The 23,194-nt window shown below is 42.6% G+C and overlaps 1 protein-coding gene across 2 annotated transcripts in view; it reads right to left on the minus strand.

Moving 5' to 3' along the window:
* LOC146629606 (septin-7-like) overlaps positions 1-23,194 on the minus strand; it is a 68,725-nt gene that overhangs the window by 16,095 nt on the left and 29,436 nt on the right. For both annotated transcript variants that reach the window (XM_085360160.1, XM_085360159.1), the window contains exons 3-7: positions 15,715-15,821; positions 8,933-9,033; positions 8,693-8,827; positions 871-988; positions 521-613 (exon numbers count right to left, since the gene is read on the minus strand). In XM_085360160.1, coding sequence (XP_085216286.1) covers positions 521-613; positions 871-988; positions 8,693-8,827; positions 8,933-9,033; positions 15,715-15,821 — 554 coding nt within the window. The remainder of the gene's footprint in view (positions 1-520; positions 614-870; positions 989-8,692; positions 8,828-8,932; positions 9,034-15,714; positions 15,822-23,194) is intronic.

Below are 23,194 nucleotides of genomic sequence, written 5' to 3' on the forward strand. Positions count from 1 at the left end.
GCTATCATCTGCTGATGTGTCAGAATTTGTCTGGAGGCAATGGTCAGTGTTTCCAGACTTGCTGGCAAAGGTTTATAATGCAAATATAAAGCCAAACTGTTTCCAGACAAACTGTTGGTGTCAAAATTGCATTTTAGCAAACTCTTTTGTCGATTTGCTTTCCACATGGACCATTTGACGCTTAGAAACAAAAGTCTGCTCCAACACAACAGTTTTTGGATGACAAATGGAAACCAGGAAGCATCCGGTACCAGAAATCTCACTTCTTATTTACCTTTTCTGTATATTCATATATGCATGACAACAGTGACTGCGTCAGGGAGTTATGTGCATGACAGTCACCAAAGTTCATCAGTCTGTCTTTAAATCTGATGAGCAGTTATTCAATCAGCCTTATAAGTGAGATAGCAGCAGCTATATGTGGACCTTGAACAAAGGACACACCGATCTTTGGTTGTCCCTGCGGAGATCAATCGGAAAACCCTGAGTCAAGCTTGAAAAGAACTGCATCCTTCATTACCTTGATCTTCCGGACCAGCTTATTGTCCTCATCCTCGTCTACATCTGGAAACTCGTATATTTTAATCTTGTGCTCTTGAATCTCTTTCATAATCTGAAGAGAGAAAGTGATCAGTTACCAACAGATCTGCATACACAGAGCTAAGATATCACATTAGCTTCACTTGTATTGGGTGTACGATACACAATGTTGCTTAGTTTAACATTACTGAATGGAAGGAGGCCCAAATGTGTGCATGCCACTGTATGTGCTGCTTGTAGAAAGTAAAGATGATGGCACATATGCAACAGCTCAGTTTCTCAGTATGCCTTAGTTAGCACCTTTAATGTGACACAAATGTGCAGAAATACCTGTTTTTTAAAAAGATGGCACTCCTCAGGCGTCAGTGTGTCAGCCTTTGCGATGAGAGGTATGACATTGACTTTATCATGGAGCCTTTTCATAAATTCTATATCAAGAGGTTTTAGGCTGAAGAGGAGACAGAGAAGGAAAAGCATGAGGAGGACAGATAGCTACTGGCCGAGGATGCTCATCATGTGCTGAGTGAATAAACCATTTTCCTTTGAAGACTGAGTTAGAGAAATATTTGCTTCGTCCCTTTGCATGCTGGATTTCTCTTTACTCTCAGAGGCTGAATATCTACAGACTAAGACAGGGGTAGGCAACTCCAGGCCTCGAGAGCCGGTGTCCTGCAGGTTTTATATGTGTCCTTGATCCAACACAGCTCATTTAAATGGCTAAATTAGCTCCTCAACATGTCTTGAAGTTCTCCAGAGGTCTGGTAATGAACTAATCATTTGATTCAGGTGTGGTGACCCAGGGTGAGATCTAAAACCTGCAGGACACTGGCTCTCGAGGACTAATGTTCCCTATCCCTGGACTAAGACTAGAGGATGGAAAAAAAATGCTAAAATACAGCATCCATGAAACTGTACAGGGAGTGCAGAATTATTAGGCAAATGAGTATTTTGTCCACATCATCCTCTTCATGCATGTTGTCTTACTCCAAGCTGTATAGGCTCGAAAGCCTACTACCAATTAAGCATATTAGGTGATGTGCATCTCTGTAATGAGAAGGGGTGTGGTCTAATGACATCAACACCCTATATCAGGTGTGCATAATTATTAGGCAACGTCCTTTCCTTTGGCAAAATGGGTCAAAAGAAGGACTTGACAGGCTCAGAAAAGTCAAAAATAGTGAGATATCTTGCAGAGGGATGCAGCAGTCTCAAAATTGCAAAGCTTCTGAAGCGTGATCATCGAACAATCAAGTGTTTCATTCAAAATAATCAACAGGGTCACAAGAAGCGTGTGGAAAAACCAAGGCACAAAATAACTGCCCATGAACTGAGAAAAGTCAAGCGTGCAGCTGCCAAGATGCCACTTGCCACCAGTTTGGCCATATTTCAGAGCTGCAACATCACTGGAGTGCCCAAAAGCACAAGGTGTGCAATACTCAGAGACATGGCCAAGGTAAGAAAGGCTGAAAGACGACCACCACTGAACAAGACACACAAGCTGAAACGTCAAGACTGGGCCAAGAAATATCTCAAGACTGGTTTTTCTAAGGTTTTATGGACTGATGAAATGAGAGTGAGTCTTGATGGGCCAGATGGATGGGCCCGTGGCTGGATTGGTAAAGGGCAGAGAGCTCCAGTCCGACTCAGACGCCAGCAAGGTGGAGGTGCAGTACTGGTTTGGGCTGGTATCATCAAAGATGAGCTTGTGGGGCCTTTTCGGGTTGAGGATGGAGTCAAGCTCAACTCCCAGTCCTACTGCCAGTTTCTGGAAGACACCTTCTTCAAGCAGTGGTACAGGAAGAAGTCTGCATCCTTCAAGAAAAACATGATTTTCATGCAGGACAATGCTCCATCACACGCGTCCAAGTACTCCACAGCGTGGCTGGCAAGAAAGGGTATAAAAGAAGAAAAACTAATGACATGGCCTCCTTGTTCACCTGATCTGAACCCCATTGAGAACCTGTGGTCCATCATCAAATGTGAGATTTACAAGGAGGGAAAACAGTACACCTCTCTGAACAGTGTCTGGGAGGCTGTGGTTGCTGCTGCACGCAATGTTGATGGTGAACAGATCAGAACACTGACAGAATCCATGGATGGCAGGCTTTTGAGTGTCCTTGCAAAGAAAGGTGGCTATATTGGTCGCTGATTTGTTTTTGTTTTGTTTTTGAATGTCAGAAATGTATATTTGTGAATGTGGAGATGTTATATTGGTTTCACTGGTAAAAATAAATAATTGAAATGGGTATATATTTGTTTTAGTATTTTAGTATTTAGTATTTATTTATTTATTGTCATTGTCAAGAACAATGAAATTGCGTTTGGGGCTTCCATACAACCCCAAAAAAAGAAGAAAATAATAAATACCCCTTAAAACCCAAGTGTACATATTTAACCCAGTGTGACTCCAATGCAATAAGACAATCCTTAGCAATAATGTTCGTAGAAATTCAGACAAAGACCTGAGAAACATGACAAAATACAACAATGCAACCCATTCAATATTATTGTACTGTGAGATATGATATCAGATATGATAGTTATCTATTTAAGAAAGAGGGGGGGGGGGGGGGGGGGGGGCAGGAGGGGGAAGAGAATAAAGATATGATGCACCAATGCAGACCAGTTCATTGCTATTAAGAAGTTGGATATGGTTATTGTCCGTGAGAGGGGGGCAGAGAGTTCAGGAGCCTCACAGCCTGTGATCGGCCTTGGTGCAGCTGGGGAACCACACTAGAAATCCATACGTCAGAACGCTGCTGATGGCACAGTTGTAGAAGTTCAACATCAGAGATCTGGGAATGTGTGCGCTCCGCAGTCTCCTCAGGTAGTAGAGGCGCTGTTGGGCCTTCCGTACAACTGAGGTGATATGGTTGCCCCAGGACAGGTCCTCGGTCACAGTTACCCCCAAGAATTTAAAACTGCTCACCCTCTCCACCGCCTCACTGCCAATGAAGAGAGGCAGATGGTTGTTATGACCCCTCTTCCGGAAATCTACAATGATCTCCTTGGTCTTTTTGGTGTTTAAGACCAAGTTATTGTCGTGGCACCATGACTCTAGTTGTTGCACCTCTGTCCTATAGTTTGTCTCATCATTGTTGGATATAAGTCCGAGCACTGTAGTGTCATCTGCAAACTTAACAATGAGATTGGACGCGCAGGAGGAAATACAGTCATGAGTGAAGAGAGTGTATAGCAGAGGGCTCAGAACACACCCCTGAGGGGCACCGGTGTTGACCACAAGGGTGGAAGAGGTGTTCTTACCCACTCTGACACTCTGTCTACGGTTAGTGAGGAAGTCCACAATCCAGTTGCACAGAGAGGAGTTAAGTCCCAGTTGGTGGAGTTTGGGACGGAGTTTGTATGGCCGGATGGTATTAAAAGCCGAGCTGTAGTCTACAAAGAGGAGCCGTGCATAGGTGTTCCTGTGTTCCAAGTGCTTCAGTAATGTGTGCAGCACTGTGGCGATCGCATCCTCGGTTGACCGGTTCTCCCTGTATGCAAACTGGTGCGAGTCCAGGGATGGTGGAAAAGCAGCTCTGATGTGTTTAATGACCAGTCTCTCCAGGCATTTGGCGGGAATGGGGGTGAGTGCCACAGGTCTGAAATCGTTCAGACATGTGACATTTGACTGTTTTGGGATGGGAACGATGGTTGCTGCTTTGAAACATGATGGTACCAGTGAACAGGACAACGAGGTGTTATATATAGAGGTGAAGACGTCCGCCAGGTCCGCAGCACAGTCTTTTAGCACCCGGCCCAGCACTCCATCCGGCCCGGCCGCCTTCCTGGTGTTAATGCTCCGGAACACACGCCTCAGCTCATGAGTGCTCAGGACCGGAGCAGGGTCGGTTGAGGGGAGAGGGGACAGGACAGGGTCGGTGTTCTCCCTGTCAAAACGGGCATAAAAGAGATTTAGATCCTCAGCCAGAGTAGAACTGTCGGCTGAGGGTGATGGTGTTCTTCTTTTGTAGTCCGTGATAGCCCTGATGCCCTCCCAGACCTGCCTTGGGTTTGTGTTGTTCTCAAACCTGGCCTCGATACGCCTCCTGTGCTGCTGCTTGGCAGTCTTGATGCCTCTTCTCAGGTTGGCCCTGGCAGCACTGTATGCCTCCTGGTCCCCGGATTTGAAAGCGTTGTTCCTTGTTCGAATAAGTTGTTGAACTCCGTGTATCATCCAGGGTGGATTATTAGGGAACACACGGAATCGTTTCCAAGTTGTAACATTGTCCACACAGAAACAGATGTAGTCCAAGACAGTGGAGGTGTAACTGTCCAATGCGACACGATTGTCAGTGTCCTGCACCTTGAATACATCCCAGTCTGTGCAGTGGAAACAGTCCTGAAGCATCGGAATAGCATCCTGCGGCCATGTTCTCACGGTTTTGGTTGTAATCCCAGTGCTCTTGATCTTTTGTGTGTATATTGGGTGTAGCAGAAGGGAGAGATGGTCTGACAGACCCAGGTGGGGATAAGCCTGGGCTCTGTACGCATTCGCCATGTTGGTGTACACCTGGTCCAACGTTCTATCTCCTCTGGTAGCACACTTCACATTACGGTGGAAATTGTGAAGTACAGATTTCAGGTCCGCGTGGTTAAAATCCCCAGCCGCAATAAAGACACTGTCCGGGTGTGCTACCAGGCTGTTATTGATGCTGCTGCTCAATTGTGCTAACGCTAGCTTAGCATTAGAATTCTGGTGGAATGTAAACAGCGCAGATGTAAACGGCAGAAAATTCCCGAGGGAGATAGAATGGTTTTTTGTTAAGTTGCCTAATAATTATGCACAGTAATAGTCACCTGCACACACAGATATCCCCCTAAAATAGCTAAAACTAAAAACTAAAAACTACTTCCAAAAACATTCAGCTTTGATATTAATGAGTTTTTTGGGTTCATTGAGAACATGGTTGTTGTTCAATAATAAAATTATTCCTCAAAAATACAACTTGCCTAATAATTCTGCACTCCCTGTAAATTATATACAGTTCATTGGGGCTGATGTGTCAGTTCATGAAGCTGTGGTTGAATAGCATTACATTATTTTAAGTGGGTCAGCAGCTGTATTTGGCTGCGTGACTCACCACATGAATGAGGAATCAACTCACAAGACTGAATCTAAAGAAAATACCACAGTGTGCCTCTTTAGTTCAGAGCAGTTCAGTGGGTCACCAGCAGAGGGCCACACAAAACTGTACAATACATGTAGCCCACAGCAAGTGACTGTCAGGGAGCCACAGGGTCTTCACCTCTGAATGCCAAGCTGTGCGGGCACACAGTCAGTCCTAACAGAACAAACCACATTTGTATTATCAGCTGTTGGAGTGGAAGATTTTCTTGTTTTTTTGCCATTTTCTGAATGTAAATTCAAAATGGCGACCGTCCTCGACACTCTCAGTTGCCGGTGCAGTGACTTGTGTTAGAGATGTTGGACAAATTTTCAGCCAAAATCCTAAAGGATGTGCACTTGTCCTCTCTGCTGCAGCCTCTACTCTTCCTCAGTGAGCAACACCAGAAAACACTTACTTAGAAAGCAAGTCCACTACTCAGTACTGCCAACAACTGACCGGAACAACAGAGTCCAATACAATCCTCTCATGAGGACAACAAAACAAACACTGCGATGGCTTCAGAGTCTACTTTGTTGTCATTTTACATTTAAGTATACAATATAAACACTGTTGTAATAGTTCTTGTACAATGTACATGACATACAATAGAAGTCAGATTAAAATAGAGAAGCCAAATGCTTCCAGGCTACCACAGTAGAAATGCATTCAAGGTGACCATTAGAATCCACTCCTCATGCTACAGAGTCCATAACCTTGATCCTTCTGAGGCCCCCTTTCCAAAATATAGCTGGGAAATACCTTATGTGAAATTCCTAATCACATCACAAACATTGAGGGTCTGTCGTGAATGCAGTAATCATTAATTTTTCCTTTTCTCTCTCAGTTTGTTTACAATGTTAGCTGTCAGCCCACTACATCAGTGTTCCAGTGGACTGATAGTAAATTAATGGAGTATAATACTAAATAGCCCCCTGTATAATGTGCAGGTTAAAGGCTCATTATGTAGTTTAACCTTTCTGGGGAAAACTATTCAACGTAAAATAGAATCGCACACAATAAGTTTAGCATTGCATTCAAAACTATAATACAGTTATTATTCTGCCAGCTCAATGGATTACCACTGTCTACATGAAAGCACTTTATATATCTGCAAATGCTTTTTGCTGCGTGTTGAGTTGAATTAGTTGTCCCATGAAAGAGGCCAGCAAAACAGCTGCTGGGCGGCTCAGCGAGTGAGGACAGCTTTGGATATAATGCTGCTGCACCAGAGGAGAGCTGGAGTGAAGGCAGCCCCAGATAACACTGGAGTCAGAGTGTCTGGTTAGAGCAGGAGACTCGAAGGGCATTCCTGTGAAGTCAAAATCCGAAATCTCCCACACACTGACACCGATTAATCAAACCAGCATGAGCGGCACTTTGTCTACAGAAAGCTGGACTCACTGTCAGAACTCTTGTAGTTACTCCGGGGAACTAAAACATCACAGAGAGGACAGGTCTGGAAATAAGTATGCAGTTTACTTCTAAAGCAGGATTTATAGGATTTCACATTTTACAGCCACATGTGAGTGACTTTTGGAGGCAGCAGTGTGGAAACGGGCCTTCTGGAGCTTGTTGCAGATCATTTAAAAGTGGTAAAGAGTCTGCTGGAAATGTAGGCAGATTCCTCTGGGGTGACAGTAAAAGCGTAATTAAGTGATGCATCTTCTCAGTGAAGTGGACAATTTACTGACTTGTCTCTGACTTTAAACTTAGAACACTGCTCAAAGAATACAAGAAGCTGTGGTGTGGCAGAACCATTTATGTTGTAAAATTCACATGTTAAAATCTGATCTGTTATTGATGATAAACAAACTGCAGCAGTTGTTTAACAAAGAAAACCAAAATGTGCGTCTCCAGTTGCAGGATGACCTGTCGTTTGCTCAACCATGTACTAATGCTTGTTTCTCGATGGTTAGGAGAAAAGCATAAAGCATCCACCGTTTTCTTTATGTTGCAGGCAGCAGGAACAGAATACCTGAACAGACCGTTTTGTGCATGATTACACTTTAAGGGGAGAGATAAGACCGGCTTATTTAACATTTAATGAACTTTTCAACTGCTTGTGTGCTTTTCTCATAATTCAAGAAAGATTGTCATTTCTGTCGGGAGTAAATTATACCTGGAACATGTGTTGTGGGGCCTCCATATCCTTCCTTCTGTATAACTGTAAAACCAAAGGATACAGTAGCAGGAAGGCCCCAGCACAGAATAGAGCTGGCATTAATGATAATAATATGACACTGATTTAGACAGAAACCATGTGAAATGTGGTCCTGAGGTGAAGTTGGGTTCTAAATTGCTTGCTGAACAACTAAAACAACAGGTAAAGCAGCCTCAACATAAAAACCCATGTGAGACTTGCCCATCTGATGTCTAGAAGGGAATCCGCTGAGCCTTCAGCTGATGTAGGATGGCACAAATTGCAGCTGATCTGACAAGTGAGCCCGACTTTGCTGGATGATCGATTGAAGACTGTTTATTTTCATAGACAGGTTTCCTGTCTTTGTCACTGCCTCAATGCAGTTAAGGTGCATCATGGAGGCACTTAAAGCTGAGCTAAAATGATCAGAAAATGTCAGAGTGTGTTTTGACATTCACAGACAGCAACATGTTTCACACATTTTATGCTTTGGGCTGCTGAAATATTTAACAAATTGGTGTTATTTTAAACACACTGCATGCCAATCAACTCTGCAGGTTTAGATCCATCGCCAAAGCCTGAGAGGTGCGCGCACACACACGGACGCTAACGTAAGACAGTATGGCACGTCTGAGTTGAAAGCGCTGTTCCTGGGAGCTGCTGCGAGTCTCCACTCTGAGTGATTCAGTGATGGAGATCAGGAAACTCTACTGAGCATGAGCAGAACTGGTTTGTATGTGGGTCACAAATACTGGCTGGCAGGCTCCTCTTTTATGAGACAGACAGACACTCAAGTACATCCTTTCCAGTTATATGCAGACAGCATCACTGCCACCTTTCGAACATTTCATGTCTCTTAATTACATCTGCATCTTATTATATCATCTTATGCAGCACCCACCCGTGTCCAGATGGTGCTATAAAATATAGACAGCAGTGGACTCTGTTGTCCGGCATGGACCTGCGGTTGACCCTCGACTCAGCATTCAGGAAGTCCTCGCATTTGCTGTCAATGTAATTAATGACAGGCTGCCAGCTGGGAACATGGAAAGATGATGTCAGAGAGAGTGCACTGTACAACAAAGAGCATATGATTGCTTGGTAGAATCAAATTGTGCATGTCTTCGTGGGCAATCCTCACCAGTTGCTGTTGTCGACTGCATCGCCAAACCCTGGTGTGTCCACGATGGTTAGGGTTAGTTGGACTCCTCCCTCCTTTATCAAAACTTTACTCTGTTCCACCTGAAACACAAACATTCACACCCTTCAGAACTCTTGGGATCTCAGCCTTGCCTTACAGTATTTATAAAGTGTTTCCATTAGCTGCAATAACTTCACACTTTCAAAATATAATTTGACAGCATGTATCTGCCCACACATGTTGGACTACATACACTGCAGGGCAGGTCCTCCCACACAGCCGAAACCGATCTGCTGGTTGAGTGTGTGTACAATACGAGTGAAGTTCTTTTCCTTCCTCTCAGCACTGTGTGTGTGTGTGTGTGTGTGTGTGTGTGTGTCAACTTAAGTCAAAACCACTGTCTTCCAAAGAAGAGTTCGATTTCCATGGAGGCAATGAGAGCAGCTGCACGACCCAGCACAGAACAAAACAGACATCAGTGACAGCAGATTATGACAGTGGTTCAGCGAGATACGGCGTGAAAGGACCTGGGTGATGATGGGTTGTAAAGAGGCTTGCACATACGCAACAACTGTGGGCATGCTGAACATGAAGAGTAGTGTCAAAAGAATGTGTAAAAATGTACCATCTGAGCCTTCAGCTTCTATGTGCTGGCATCGAGATCAGCTGATTACAGCTAAACTGGTCCTTGAAGTGTGCCTGAACTTTACTACACTCAAATTCCTTACTGTGCATGGTATCAGTTCCATTGAAAACAGCACCTCAATGAAACTGCAACTCTAAGGTTTGCGCACAGTTTAAAGGGGAGCTCAGAGTTCGGCAACTGCCCAGCACACGTTGGCATTCTAAACCAACTTAAACAGAGCACCCAATGTGCGATTTGCCAATAGGCTGTGTGTGTCACTTACGTCAGCTGATCTGCCACTGAATGTGACTTAGTGAATCCTGTCAATAAATGTAAAGTAAAACAAATACAGCAGAGTTCCCATTTGTCTTAATAGTTAAACATGGTTAAAAATAGAGCATGGAGGTATTTTTAAGCTGAGCCAAAAGGTGATTTTATGATAGAAATAATATTTATTACACATACTGGAGAGTCCAGCAGATGATAAAGGCGTTTAGACTTTTCTTCTCCCATCTTTACATCCACTCTAGCATGCCATGAGTGCATATGTCACTGTATGAAAGCCTTTTTACACAACAGCCATGTATGCACACTGAGTTTGGGTGTTCACTCAATGCAGCTGATTTTAATTTAATGTTTAATTACATATGCCAAAAAGTGAAGCCATCACTGCAAACTGTTCATCATAGTCTGCAGTCACATACGTTCCCATTCAGTCCCAGAGATCCATCCATTTCCTGAAGCTCGCCAGCTGTTCCCCCACTTCGTCGCATAGTTTCACAGGACCATGTAGTTATTTTAGGATCGCCCCTTTAAGTCAAACTACAGCCCTCTCACTGTAACACAAACATTCTTTAGCTTCCACAAACCTTCAGATAATCTGTCTGGCTTTACAGCTGACCATATATACATAAATATATATATATTTTTTACATATCTGACCTTAATTGTGCAGCCAGGCATGTGTGTTAAATCTGTGTCTGTATTGTAAGTGTTTGCGCATGACATGTCAGCCCTTCTCAAAACCAAATCTGCCATTTCCACTGTTTCTGTGAAGAAAAACAGATTGGGAGAAAACCTCAAAAATGCCGTCGGCCTCAACACCATCATTTAAAAGAAATCTGATCTGTGGGGAATGTGAGCAAGCGACAAAACATGGGAGATTGTTCTGCAATATAAATACTCTGACCCGGTCTCTCCCCCTCAGCCTCAGACCACAGCGGCTCCTTTCCAACGTATGCACACTAACTGCTGCTTGGAGGAGAGCCTGCTTGCCCACGTTGCGCTCATGGGGCTCACATGAGGTATGATGAGCGCAATAGAGTGAGAGAAAGCTTGAAGCAAAAGGTTCTTAATGTTTTCAGTCTCGTCAAAACAGAGTAAATTTAGCACCGCCTTGGTGCGTCGTCTGGATCACAACAGACCTGCACAAAGATGCAGAATCACAGCTGCCTGAGCGGCTCCTGTCATTTATAATTTAGGCCAAGTGTGCAGTACAATCGAACGTCACAAAATGAACAGGACTTTCAAATTGATGCAGTGGAGAAATTTAAACCTAATGAGGAAATGAAAAGAGTCTGCAAACTTTAAAGAAAAGAAGCTGAAAATACACAGCGCTTTGACTGAACGATTGTCAGTTTGTAAAGAATACAGGACAGATTTAGAAGTGTAGATACTGAGATTTTTACTTACTTTAATTTGAAATAGCAAACCATCTCAGAGTTTGTTCAGTTTCCCAGACTATAGTATGTATTATAGATGCATTGCAAACCCAAAATAGTGTTGATACTGGAACATACAGATTTCAGATCTGAAGTCTGTATCTTACTGCGAGTCTGCCTTTGACTTCATACATAAAATGCAGAGGTTTAAATGGGTTTACTCAAGAGACTGAGAGCTGACCCAAGGACTCACAGATCTCAGGTCTGTTTTCTAATAAGTGTAAAAAGTGACTGGATCATCCTGCCATATTTTATGAATAGCACCGTCTTGACTAAATTCGGTGTGACGTATCAGTGACTTCCTACAAAAAACTACTTCCTCTATAACAGGGGTGGGCAACTCCAGGCCTCGAGGGCCGGTGTCCCTGCAGGTTTTAGATGTGTCCCCCGAACCAACACAGCTGATTTAAATGGCTAAATTAGCTCCTCAACATGTCCTGAAGTTCTCCAGAGGCCTGGTAACGAACTAATCATGTGATTCAGGTGTGTTGACCCAAGGTGAGATCTAAAACCTGCAGAACACCGGCCCCTGGGGCCTGGAATTGCCCACCCCTGCTCTATAACATAAGGCACCTCTATGCACCTCGGTCTGAATGGAACAACATTGTTATTTTAGGTTCAGAGACATAAGTTTAACTTGAGATTATATTTGGACATCTTTGGCACTCAGTCATCTCCGTTTTGCCAGATAAATTTGGTTGGTTATCTCTAGCTGCACTCCATGCTGCATTGAACTAAAAAAAAGGAATGAGTAACTTGGCATTATAAAGCATTAAAATTTGCCAAAGGCTAAAAGTCAACATCAACTTAAGTCCAGTTTAATAATTATTGTTTAATGGTAAATGCACAAAAATCTATTTTCTGGTTCAGAGATTGTCTATACCCGTCCTGATCCACAGCCTTGACTTGCGTACCTCCTTGCATTTAGACAACATTTGACATAATGTGCTCATTTGTTACGAGTTTTGGAGAGCAAAACCTTCTGTGACCAGGACGACTATCAGAGTCAAAGTCAGATATAAAGATACCTTAGCCTTCTCCATCTTGGAATATATGGCTTACGGTTAGCTTACTGTGAGTTAACAGGTCCCTATTTTCCAAAATGCTGCCGAGTCTGTGCCTTTGGCAAAGTAAAACATCTGCTATCCAACTGTGTTTGCTTTTAATCCTGACTTTTCCAACCTTTTGCTTCATTCCTTCCCATGCACTTCCTGTCTGTCTTCACTTTCATCATCCACCAAAGGCTTCACACAACTACACCAACTGCCACTTCATGGGGACTTTTTCTTCTGCAGATGGTGCTAGCTAACGTACATTGGAATGATACAATAGTGTTCACCTACACTGATTAAAAAAAAAAAGTCCAAAGACGGTAAAGCGAAAACGGCGGTTAACTTGTCTCAATTAACATTTTAACCTCTCTCACCCACTCAGCTGCCAGCCACCCATTTAGAGTTGTAAATGTTAAGTTCACATTAATCCCAGTATATGGAATTTTCCCCTATGACATACCTATATGGAAATCTTAAGACTTCATAAGTAATATGGTAGTGGGAATCGAATTATAGTGCAAAGCGGCGTGTGGAGATGAATTCTCATCTTTTAAGTAGTGGTTGAGGGTGGGGTGGGAGGGTGTTACATTTCATGGGAACATTCCTGCCCTGCTATTGACCCTCTCAGACCCAAGGGGGAAATTCAGCCCTGATCCTCTGTTTTTCTTTGTCTCTCCCCTCATCACATCTACCCCATCACCCTCCTCGAGGTTTATATGCTCTTTAGTTTTACAAAGCTCCACCTTTTCCTCACTCATCGCCATGTTGCTTCTGTCAGTCTTCTCCTGCCACCACCATCTCATCTCTTTCCGTCTTAGTTCATCACACTGTCCCACATCTCCATCTTCTGCTTTTTCCTCTTTCCCAAACTGCTTCTCCTTTGCCCCTTTTACTCCAGACACAGTCTCCCTCCTCCACTTCAATTTGCCATTACCATAAAAGGACAAAACTAGGTCCAGTGGCGTTGTTGTTTGCCTCGTAGTTCCTCCATCCTGCATTCTCATTCTCCTTTTCCATTATACTCTCTTCCTCCCCAGCAGAATCCTGCTCCCCTCTTAGCCTTCCATCCCTACTAACATGTCAATTTTAACAAACCTGGCTGATAATGCAGGAGCAAGAAAAGCCTTCAGAATGACCAGACCAGATGTTCTCAATTAATTTGTCAGAAAACATGAAACTTCATCCCTTTCAGTGCCTGTGCTTATCTGTCATGTTTTTCTTTTTTTTTTTTTACTGAAGACACCAGTTAAGACTTTGAACGTGCTGGTGCAAAAAAAAAGTCAACTCTTGGATTTAATAACTGGTCTAACGTCTACATATACGGGATGTGTTTAAGCTCAGATTAGAGATTTGAGCTTTTCAACAACTCTTGAGGAAATTTCAACATCATCCAAAACGGCACAACTTTTACTTTGTAGGTGAACATTCAACCTGCATTCCATCAAGTTTAACTGTACCTGACTTTTTTTCTTTACACTTTATAGTTCAGGTTGGCCTCACACACCGAGGTCGAGTTTGCAAACACTGAGACCTAACCACGAGCTCCACAAGGGTCTTTGAACTGCTCACCAAAACAACTACCAAATTCAAATAGTTTCCCCCTCACGCTCAAGTACACTTTTTGTTGGCCAGAATGAATGAGATTACTTTCAGGGGCTCCTAACATATGGTGTGGTCACACTGATGCTTACTTTTAACACCCAGAAATCATCATTTTTCCGAGGGAATGAGTACTACGTGAAGAATTTGTTTTTAGATATTAGGAGATATCACTGACACTGGAATGTAAATGACAAAATGCCTTGAGCAACGGCTGTGGGAGGACTTAAAATGTCTCCATTAACAAGGTTATTTTCCTTCAAACTGGCTTGAGAAACAACACTTTCTTGTAAGACATCTGTTCATTTCATGGTTTCCTAATCCTCATCCCAGTATTTGCTGTCGCTGCTGGAATTTAGAACGTAGAAGAAATCGACATCAAGCATCAAACTCTTGCAGGAAAACGGTGAATGGTGATCTCACAGTCTTAGCACATATAGTGCCTTTGTTTATATGACTATCAACTATAAGAAGACATGGGGTTGTACAGAGACCATTAACAAAAACTCAAAACATCTCTACACTGGACCTGAAGCTAAAAATGAACTGATGGCAACTGAGGTCTGACCCATATAGGGTTAGGGTGAGAATTAACACTACCATGGGTTATTAGGTTATACCTAACCCTGTGTTTAAAAGAAGTACAGTACATTTAGTTAAAAAGTATTGTTTTAATGTGCTTTAGTTATAAAACAAAATTCAAAACCCAGAAATCACATGTGATGTAAAGTGTAAAGGAAACAGGGGTTAAGGTTAAGGATGGACCGATCCAATATTACGTATCGGTCCGATACGAACTTAAATTACTGGATCGGATATCTGAGAGAAATAAAAAATGTAATCCGATCCATTAAATATCACAAAAGCACCTCACAAAACTTGTGACATGGCGTAACTCCGCTCATAACTTTAGCACGTCGAGCAGTATGTGTCACATGATAGAGCGGCTGTGGCATGTGAGACCTCTCAGCGATCTGGTTGAGCATTTGGAGCCTCGCTACCAACCCGGCATTTCATCTCCGAGAAAGTGATCCCAGAGAGAAGTAAAGCAAGTGTGTAAGTTCATCTCTGAATGTTTGTAAAGCATTCCAGCGTTAAGCTTAACAACCGATATATGGAGCGACTGCCTCTCTCCCTCCCTCTCCTGCTGCTACTTCGATCATGAAACTGATCAATGATCGGTTAAGTCTAATATACCCTAGTAAGCAATAGTACTTTTTCCTTTGGGAAGGTACCATCTGTGCAGTCTGCAATTCTGTTGAAGAAAGATGTTGAATCTATTTAATTATTGTAGAAAAATAATTGATTTCTGTGCATTTTTTTTAAATAACGCGTGCATTAAATTAAGGTTGATTACGCCGATAAAGCATCACGAGGCGGAGGGTGGTTCCCTGTTTTTATTTTTTTTGCTGGGAGTTTGCAACCCTATTAGTTAGGTTGTTTAATATTTCTGCTAAGTGCTCTTTAAAATACCAGAACAGGGAGGATGGAGGATTTAAGTTTATTAGATTGATCAGTGTTGCTGAACTATGAAATATTTTGGGTGCAGTATATTTTTTGCATACAGGTATAACAGAATAGGTTTAGTGTTTTTGTTTTTTTAAAACTTGATTAAAAATACACTATATCGGATTCATAACGGTATCGGCAGATATCCAAATTTATAATATCGGTCATAAAAAAGTGGTGTTGTGCCATCTATAGTTAAGGTTACAGATCTTGTCATCAATGGTGACCTAGACTTCATAGGATTCATTTACTGGGCAAAAAGCTGAAAAAGCTCACTTGAACAGTCTTTTTAATCCTGTGGGAGGGGCCAGGGTAGTCCTTAGAGTAGAGGTCAGTCAGGAACAGGGAGTTGATGAGAGTCGATTTCCCGAGACCAGACTCACCTGAGGACAAAAGCACAAGTTAAGCAACGTTATATAATCTTACTGTTTTCTAAGTACAACCAGCTGAACACATGACAAAAAGGACTTTACATAACGCATGTATAAAAGCATGTGCATGCACTGAACACAATATTGAGATGGCCTGAAGAGACATGGATGCAGTGCAGATAATAAAGCAGATTCACTGTCTGTAAGGGGAAAGGTCAGAGACTGATCTGCCAGCATGAAAAGCTTTCAGATGGAGGGAATAAAACATTTCCTCTCCATCTCCTGCTGACTTTCTCTCTCACCCACCCCCCATTTATCTACTCTTCCTCTGTCCTCCTCGCTCAGTGCGTCCTTGAAGTATAAATCTCTCTATTTCGGTCCTCACAGTGCCAACTTTCCATTCCCTTCTCCCATACTGACGGCACAGAAGCTGCACAAACATTTACTTGACAAAGAGCACAGTCAGTCCAAACATACACATTGCATATGCTCGCCCTCTCCATCACACAGGCCTATGATTAATAGCTGAGCATCTGGCTTGCGTCTCATGAAAAGGCACTGGAGGAGTGTTTGGTTGGAGGGAAGGAGGGCTGCCTGTCCCAGCAAGACCTCTGACCGACTCCCACGACACAATTTCAGGCTTTGAAAACTGGAGTAATCTGTGGCCAAACATCAATCTGGGCTGGGTACACAGTAGCTTGAGGGGGTTTCCAAAAAGGACACATCAGAAACAGACCAAGATTAGAGTACTGGACAAAAAAAGGTTACCGAGCAAAAATTTAAATTCTGAATCAGATCTATCAGGTAAGAGAATTTAAAGGTGCTACGAGAAAACCATAACACATCCAGTTTACAAAGAATGGCAAAAATGTGTCGACGCGTGTTATTATTTAGCCATCTGCAGATCATTTTCCAGATGTTTTGTTCATAGAGGTCAGAGGACGCTTGTAATCTTGCAACATCTAAAAAATGTCTTTTTTAAGTTGTCCAACAATCTGAAACCCTTAAATTTTTAGTTAGCAGACACGTGACTCACAGAATTTCCTCAAGTTGTCCTTTAAAAACATGCCACCAAATCAATTAACTCACTGATGTTTCAGCTCCAGCATTGTTGTCTTTATGTGATTCCAAGTAGGTGGAAACATGTCTATGACTTTTCTGTTACCCGGTGTTGACATTGATGTGTGTGCTTTTTCAGTGTTTCCTGCACATATACATACCAACGTCCAAGTAAAGTATTCTATAATCCATTTTACCATTTTCCTCTATAAAAAACTCTTTACTCGAATTTAAAATTGCTAGCGGCTGCACAAAGAGGCCTTTTCTCATGTTTAATAAGCAGATGTTTACGCAGTTTTTACTTAACAAATCACAGAGTGGTCAACAATACTGATGTAATGTTATTAGTATAGAAATAGGTATTTTTCACACCATTTACATATTTAAAAAAATGCTTTGGGTAGAACTGAGAACTGATCCAAATGTATACCACGTTTCTGTGTCATTATATAGACTGACAGGTCTGAATTTTCAACTCCATTTAAAGACAAAATCAAATATCAATACTAGTTCTAAACAGACCAAACAGAATATCAACGTCACTATCAAAGCGTGCTGAATTACTGCCTCTGACTTTAAATCTGCGTTGAAAGGAGCAGCTGAGAAAACCGTGTATAGTGCAGTACAGTCCACTGAGCTCTTACATACAGCATCTGTGTGCAGCCTGAAAGCAGGAAGCTGGAGTATTTCCATTTTAATGTGAGTCAGATGTTGCTCCAGTAATTCTTGATTGATAAGCAATTTTCCAGTAACGTCCGCTAAAAGTAAAGTCTGCTGTAAAAAGTCTCAGGCTCCTGTGTCATTCAAATACTTTCTTTTTGCAAACCGTTGACAATAAACCAAGTGTTCATTACATGTCAGAAGCTTTAAAACCACAGACCCCAATGAAGGGTTTCAGCTCAAAGTTTTCCATCATTTTTTCCCCTCGTATGACTCCTTTCATCCTCTAAACAAACCACCTGCTGGGGGTTAAATCTGCATGGGTTCATTCTTACTGCTCATAGGACAGCTGTGCATATCATCAGGCTACGCCGAGAGGGTGTAATGCTTTGCTGGATTGCATTCTTTACCCCCTCTTAACCCCACGGTCGCCCCTGTGTGTATTTGCTCAGCTATGATTGACATTCTGACAATGACGCGAGTTGGGAATCCAGTTTGTCTGCTGCAGCTTCCTCTGCTACACCACGCCCAACTCACTCATTTGAAGAAACATTTTTTTAAGCTAGCAAGCATGCCATCACCAGCTGCACTTTAAGATGACAGCGCTGGAGTCTGTGCACTCACTGCACTAACTGCTTTAATCATTCTCTGTGTTTATAGTTTTCGGTTAATAACTAAATAAAAAAATTGGTGTCCCTTTTTGTGTGTGCATCCCACCGCCACAGAGAAAGTGTTATTATGTGGAAAAGAATGCATGTCCTTTGGGAACTCAGCGCTGCCAGTCTGCAGCTCTGAATTCAGTTGAATCTTTATTGCATCAGTTGGTTTTGTTAGTCAGGCACTAATGTTTTGGTGCAAACAGCGTATCCAGAGCCTATTGTGTGACGGATGCACTTCATACAAGGAACTAAACAGTTATTGTTATGCATGACACTGAAATGACATCTTGATACTGATAAAGCAGTATTGCCATGTGTTTTGCACAATGAGACACTCCATTCAACTCATCCTGCCAGACAATGTGAGGCAGAATCACCGTACAGTAGTTGTTATAGGTAGACAAATATTTGACCCTCCGTATCACACAATCCGACTAATTTTTCTACAATTTTATCAGGCTGTTCAGCCTGTGTGAAAGCAGTGTCCTCTGGCATTTGTGGACAGAAAAAAGTCATAGGTCAGAGGTTTCAGTTTCTCTTCCTGGCAGCCTCCGTCTGTGGTCTGTCCAGCCTGAGGGGCAGATGTGACAATGAGGTGCGTCACAAGTAAAGATGGAACTCTTCACACAGCTCACCTAAAATTGCTGAGACTCTGTGCTAACATTTCAGTGGGTCCTCAGCAAACATCACGCTGGCTCGACAAAACCAAACAGGCCTCACAAACACTTGAACGATGAGCGCAAACACTGCAGGGAGCTGCAAGTCAGCTGGGCTCAACTCACATTCAAGTTAAGGGCAACACCCATGTGTGTGGATCGAAGCTGCAGGGAATCAATATTTAGAGCCAAGAGTGAATATTTAGAGAGAATTTGCAATATTTGCTTCTTTTTTCTATTTTATTGTAGGAAACTCATCAAATAAAGCCAACACACTCCCAAATGACATGCAGAAATGTCAGCTGTACACAGCAGAAGTGAAAGACTAGCTGAAAATGACAGCTCCATTCTTCTGATTGTTTTAGTTACTGCCACAGCCTAAACCTCCCCTAAAGGCAGGTCCGTCCCAATTAGCCTTCCTCGTGCAGCTTTAATTAAATATTGGTTCCACATGACAAGTTGAAGTGCAGTGCCAGCTCTCTGTAAATAGATTAGTGACCTAAACTTCAGTGATGGATGGCTGACCCCCACAGCTCTTCCCTGCTGTTTCTCTTCCTCTCCATCTCTCTCCAGCCCAGCCTGTTGGCCCCATTTCTCCTCTCTGTCCTTGCTGTCATCTCGACCTCCATCATCATTTAAAGGTTGCTTATTTTTCAGTGATACCAGAATCTTTAACTCTCACATCTAAATGTAAATTATGTAAAGTACCCTACAATGCCAGTTGCTCAGTACTGGACTGCTACCTTGGCACTATCCTGCTACTGATTTTGGGGCCAGTTTTTGTAATGTTGCTGACTGAGACGGTCTGTGGGTCTATTTATGCCATAGGCCATACTTTGCCAAAGTACACCACAGTCATGAATTTAATACCTCCACTAGGGCTGGGCCATATTATACCGTTCACGGTAATACCGGTATAATGTTAGGCAACGATAGGAAAATGAAATATCGCGATAGAATGGGAGTAAAACGCGCATGCGCAGTGCCTTTGTTTTCATACGCACATGGCCGATTGTTGAGTGAAACAGATGAACCAGAATTGGTTTGTAAAAATGGTGCAACTTCAGTGATGTGGAACTGGTTTGGTGTTTGTCCGTCAGATACACGACAAAGCACATTTTTTTGCAGAACATGCAAGCGGCCGTCGTTATTGTCGTATTTGTCGGACTAAGATGCTCTTAAATCTGGGAGTAATCTGGGTCCTAAACTCCGTATGCTTCAGGTCAAACAACACTGCAGCATCACTTAGAGTTAAAAACTGTCTAAATTCTTTCATCTTTAATAAAACGATCAGCATTGCTGCTTTACCAGGTGTAACTATAAAGTTTAACTTCCAGGCATCCATGAAAACAAAAGTTATTACATTTAACGGAGTTAGAAGTTAGCAGGAAGCTAGCGGAAGTTAGCTCGCTAGTTTTGCTAGTTACCTAAGCATGATATAGCACGTTCTGACGGAGAGATTTCTGAAAAAAATCAAACGTACAGTTCTGCTATCACTTCCAACATAAATGAAGACAGGAAACTAAACAGCAGTGAAGTTTGTAGGGTTACTGAAGTTGGGCTAGCTGGTATATAATGATGTGCTACGTGATCGCTAGCGACACAGCTATGTTAGCATAACATAAACAGTGAAGCTGGAGGACGAACACTAACACTTTTCCACTTATAAAAGTTAACGTTAAGGTTCTTCATGGTTAGAGACAAATGCAATCGCATGGCAGGATGCTGTAAACGGACCAAACTTCAGTCAGGAGAACAACTGAGACAATCCATCCACAATACGAGGTTAGTCATTAATATACTGCAACATGGGAATAGAGCAGCTGCCAGAGAATTCAACATTAATGAATCAATGGTACAGAAGTGGAGGAAGCAAGAAGAATGAGTTTAATCAAGTTTGATTGATCTGACTGCTTTGTTTCGCTTAATGTGCCTTATAATCCTGTGCACCTTATGGTCCGAAAAATGCGTACTGCACACTGCAGTTTAATGTTGCAAAGCACCTCTTTTTAACTTCAGTGGATATTATACATGGTTATGCTCAGGATATGTCAGCCCATTTCTACTGGAAATGCCTTTTGGTTAAACTTTCAGCAAGGAATTTGCATTTGCACTGTTACATTTTTATAAAGCTTTAATGTACATAAAAACCAGCTTCTTGTTTAAGTGAAAATAAATGGAAGGTTGTCTTTTTGCGCTAGTAATGTTGTGGAGTTGTATTTTGTCTCGCATCAATTATATCGTCGGTTATATCGTTATCGCAAATTTTCAAATATATATCGTGATAAATATTTTTGGCCATATCGCCCTGCTCTAACCTCCACCACTGGTGAGTGGCTGTGCCTGATGATGCTGAATATCCAGCAATATCTAAGACTTCAAGGGGAGGCACCGGGACTCCAAAATCCTGAACTTATTTCCAGGTTTTTGGACTCATTCACGGGGTAATTTATTGACTGATGATTTGAACATTTATTGCCCAGGTACCACTGGCATACCTGCAGAGTGCACAGTAGCACTCTACAGGATTAATGTACTTACTAAAAGGCCTGCATATTAAACATGTGTTCACTGAGTTAAGGCAGGCTGGACTGCTAGAGAGACAAAAACAAACAAACACACAAATGGTCAGAGTGGCTTTCCCATGGGATTCCTGACATTCCTCCTCCTCTTTCTCTCTTTGGATCTCAGCTTCTCTCATTCTGCCCTGAGGCTGCAGCTGGCCTCCTAACATCCTGACAGGCCTGCTAACTAACACACAGCACAAACACGCATACACCTCTAACAGACATGTGCGAGGCCTCAACCAGAAAGTGTGAAAACGGGATATCTGGGAAACATAGTGGTGTAAAGGAAAGAACAGCCAGACAGACAGGCATATGAGGAGAGTTGGAAAACTGCAGTCACTCGTGAGGCTCAGCGGGACTAACTGTAACAGGGGGACAAACAGGGGAAAAGGTCAGTGTATTGGCAAATGATAAAGATCTGCAAGTTTAGCAGACTGAGAGATCCAGAGCCCAAACTAAACCGTGTCAGCACCCAGTCTGACTGCAGCGAATGGGCGCAGCACACTTTCTTCTGATTTCATCATTTTAAATTTAGAAAAGGGCGTGTAGCGCTGCGATCCACCGAGCCCAAGACTAAATCTGACAGAATCGGCACGTGCTGGGTCACAGCAGGCATGTGCGTCTCAAAATAGAGACGGAGGGAACGGGAGCACAGCAGAGGGGAAGAATGAGCAAAACGAGGCCTGCCTGCAGTGGTTTGACTGAGCATGCATGAACACGCACATGTGCGCGACCCCAGCCAGTCGCACCAACACACATGCGTACGCAGAGTAGCAAGCAGTGAATGCACTGGGTGCTGCGCCCAGAGGCGCTGAGGCAGGTTTGTAAACAGACTGCCGTCCTGCTCTAACACGGTTGGCTAAATGCATATTACACTAACCACAGATCCAGGACAGAGATCAGGCTGGAAAAAAATGAACTTGAGAGTGTGACATCATTCTGCAACTTTCAGCCTGCTCAGAGAAACAACAGCAGAGTTTCAGGGAACCATCATGTACTCTTGAAACCGCAGGACCTTTCTCACTACATGTTTCTGTGTCCTCTGTGATGACCAGTAGAAGTACTGGTAAAAATCCAAGAGAAATGTAAACTGCACCGTGATATCCAAAATATATGACACTGTGACTTTAAGAAACGAACACCTGTGAGGCTGAAAAGCCAAACAGGAAACCTTGAAGCTTGAGGAATTTGCTGTTGAAGCTGTCGCCTGATGCTCCTCGAGTATGACCTATGAGAACCCATCAGTCCAGGGTGTCTCCTTTACAACCATGAAGCACAGCTGTGTGTAGCCTTGAATGCATTTTACATGATGTGCAGGCACAATAAAAGCAACACCTGTACAATTTAATCATCCATTTCAACTCCCTGTCTGGATTTGAACTATGAATGAAAAAAAAGTAGCTCATATTTTATGTCTTTTTCCGCAGCCTCCAACTACAGGAAGAGACATTTCTGGACCAGATGGAGCACAAAATCCCCTTAATGTTTGTACTGAGTTTGCCAGCACTCTCTTTGGGAAAATGCCTAAGGAGCAACGCCCAAAACGACTTAGAGAAATGATTCCAAGTGCCTAAGTGCTTTAGACACTTATGTTACCATTACATAGGTGTCTGTAATGGTATTCTATGGCCAAAATGCAAACATCAAAATCCATCTACATACAGTCTCTGGCTCCAAATATTTTCAACAGCAGGATGTTTGAATATTATATACATTACTGCAATTATATGTTTAAATTAGAGCTGGGCGATATGAGATTTTTTCATATCACGATATGTTTTTTT

This window comes from Diplotaxodon limnothrissa, linkage group LG7 (assembly GCF_057381915.1).
Source record: "Diplotaxodon limnothrissa isolate DT_005_m linkage group LG7, D_limnothrissa_male_GT1.1, whole genome shotgun sequence".
NCBI lineage: Eukaryota > Metazoa > Chordata > Actinopteri > Cichliformes > Cichlidae > Diplotaxodon > Diplotaxodon limnothrissa.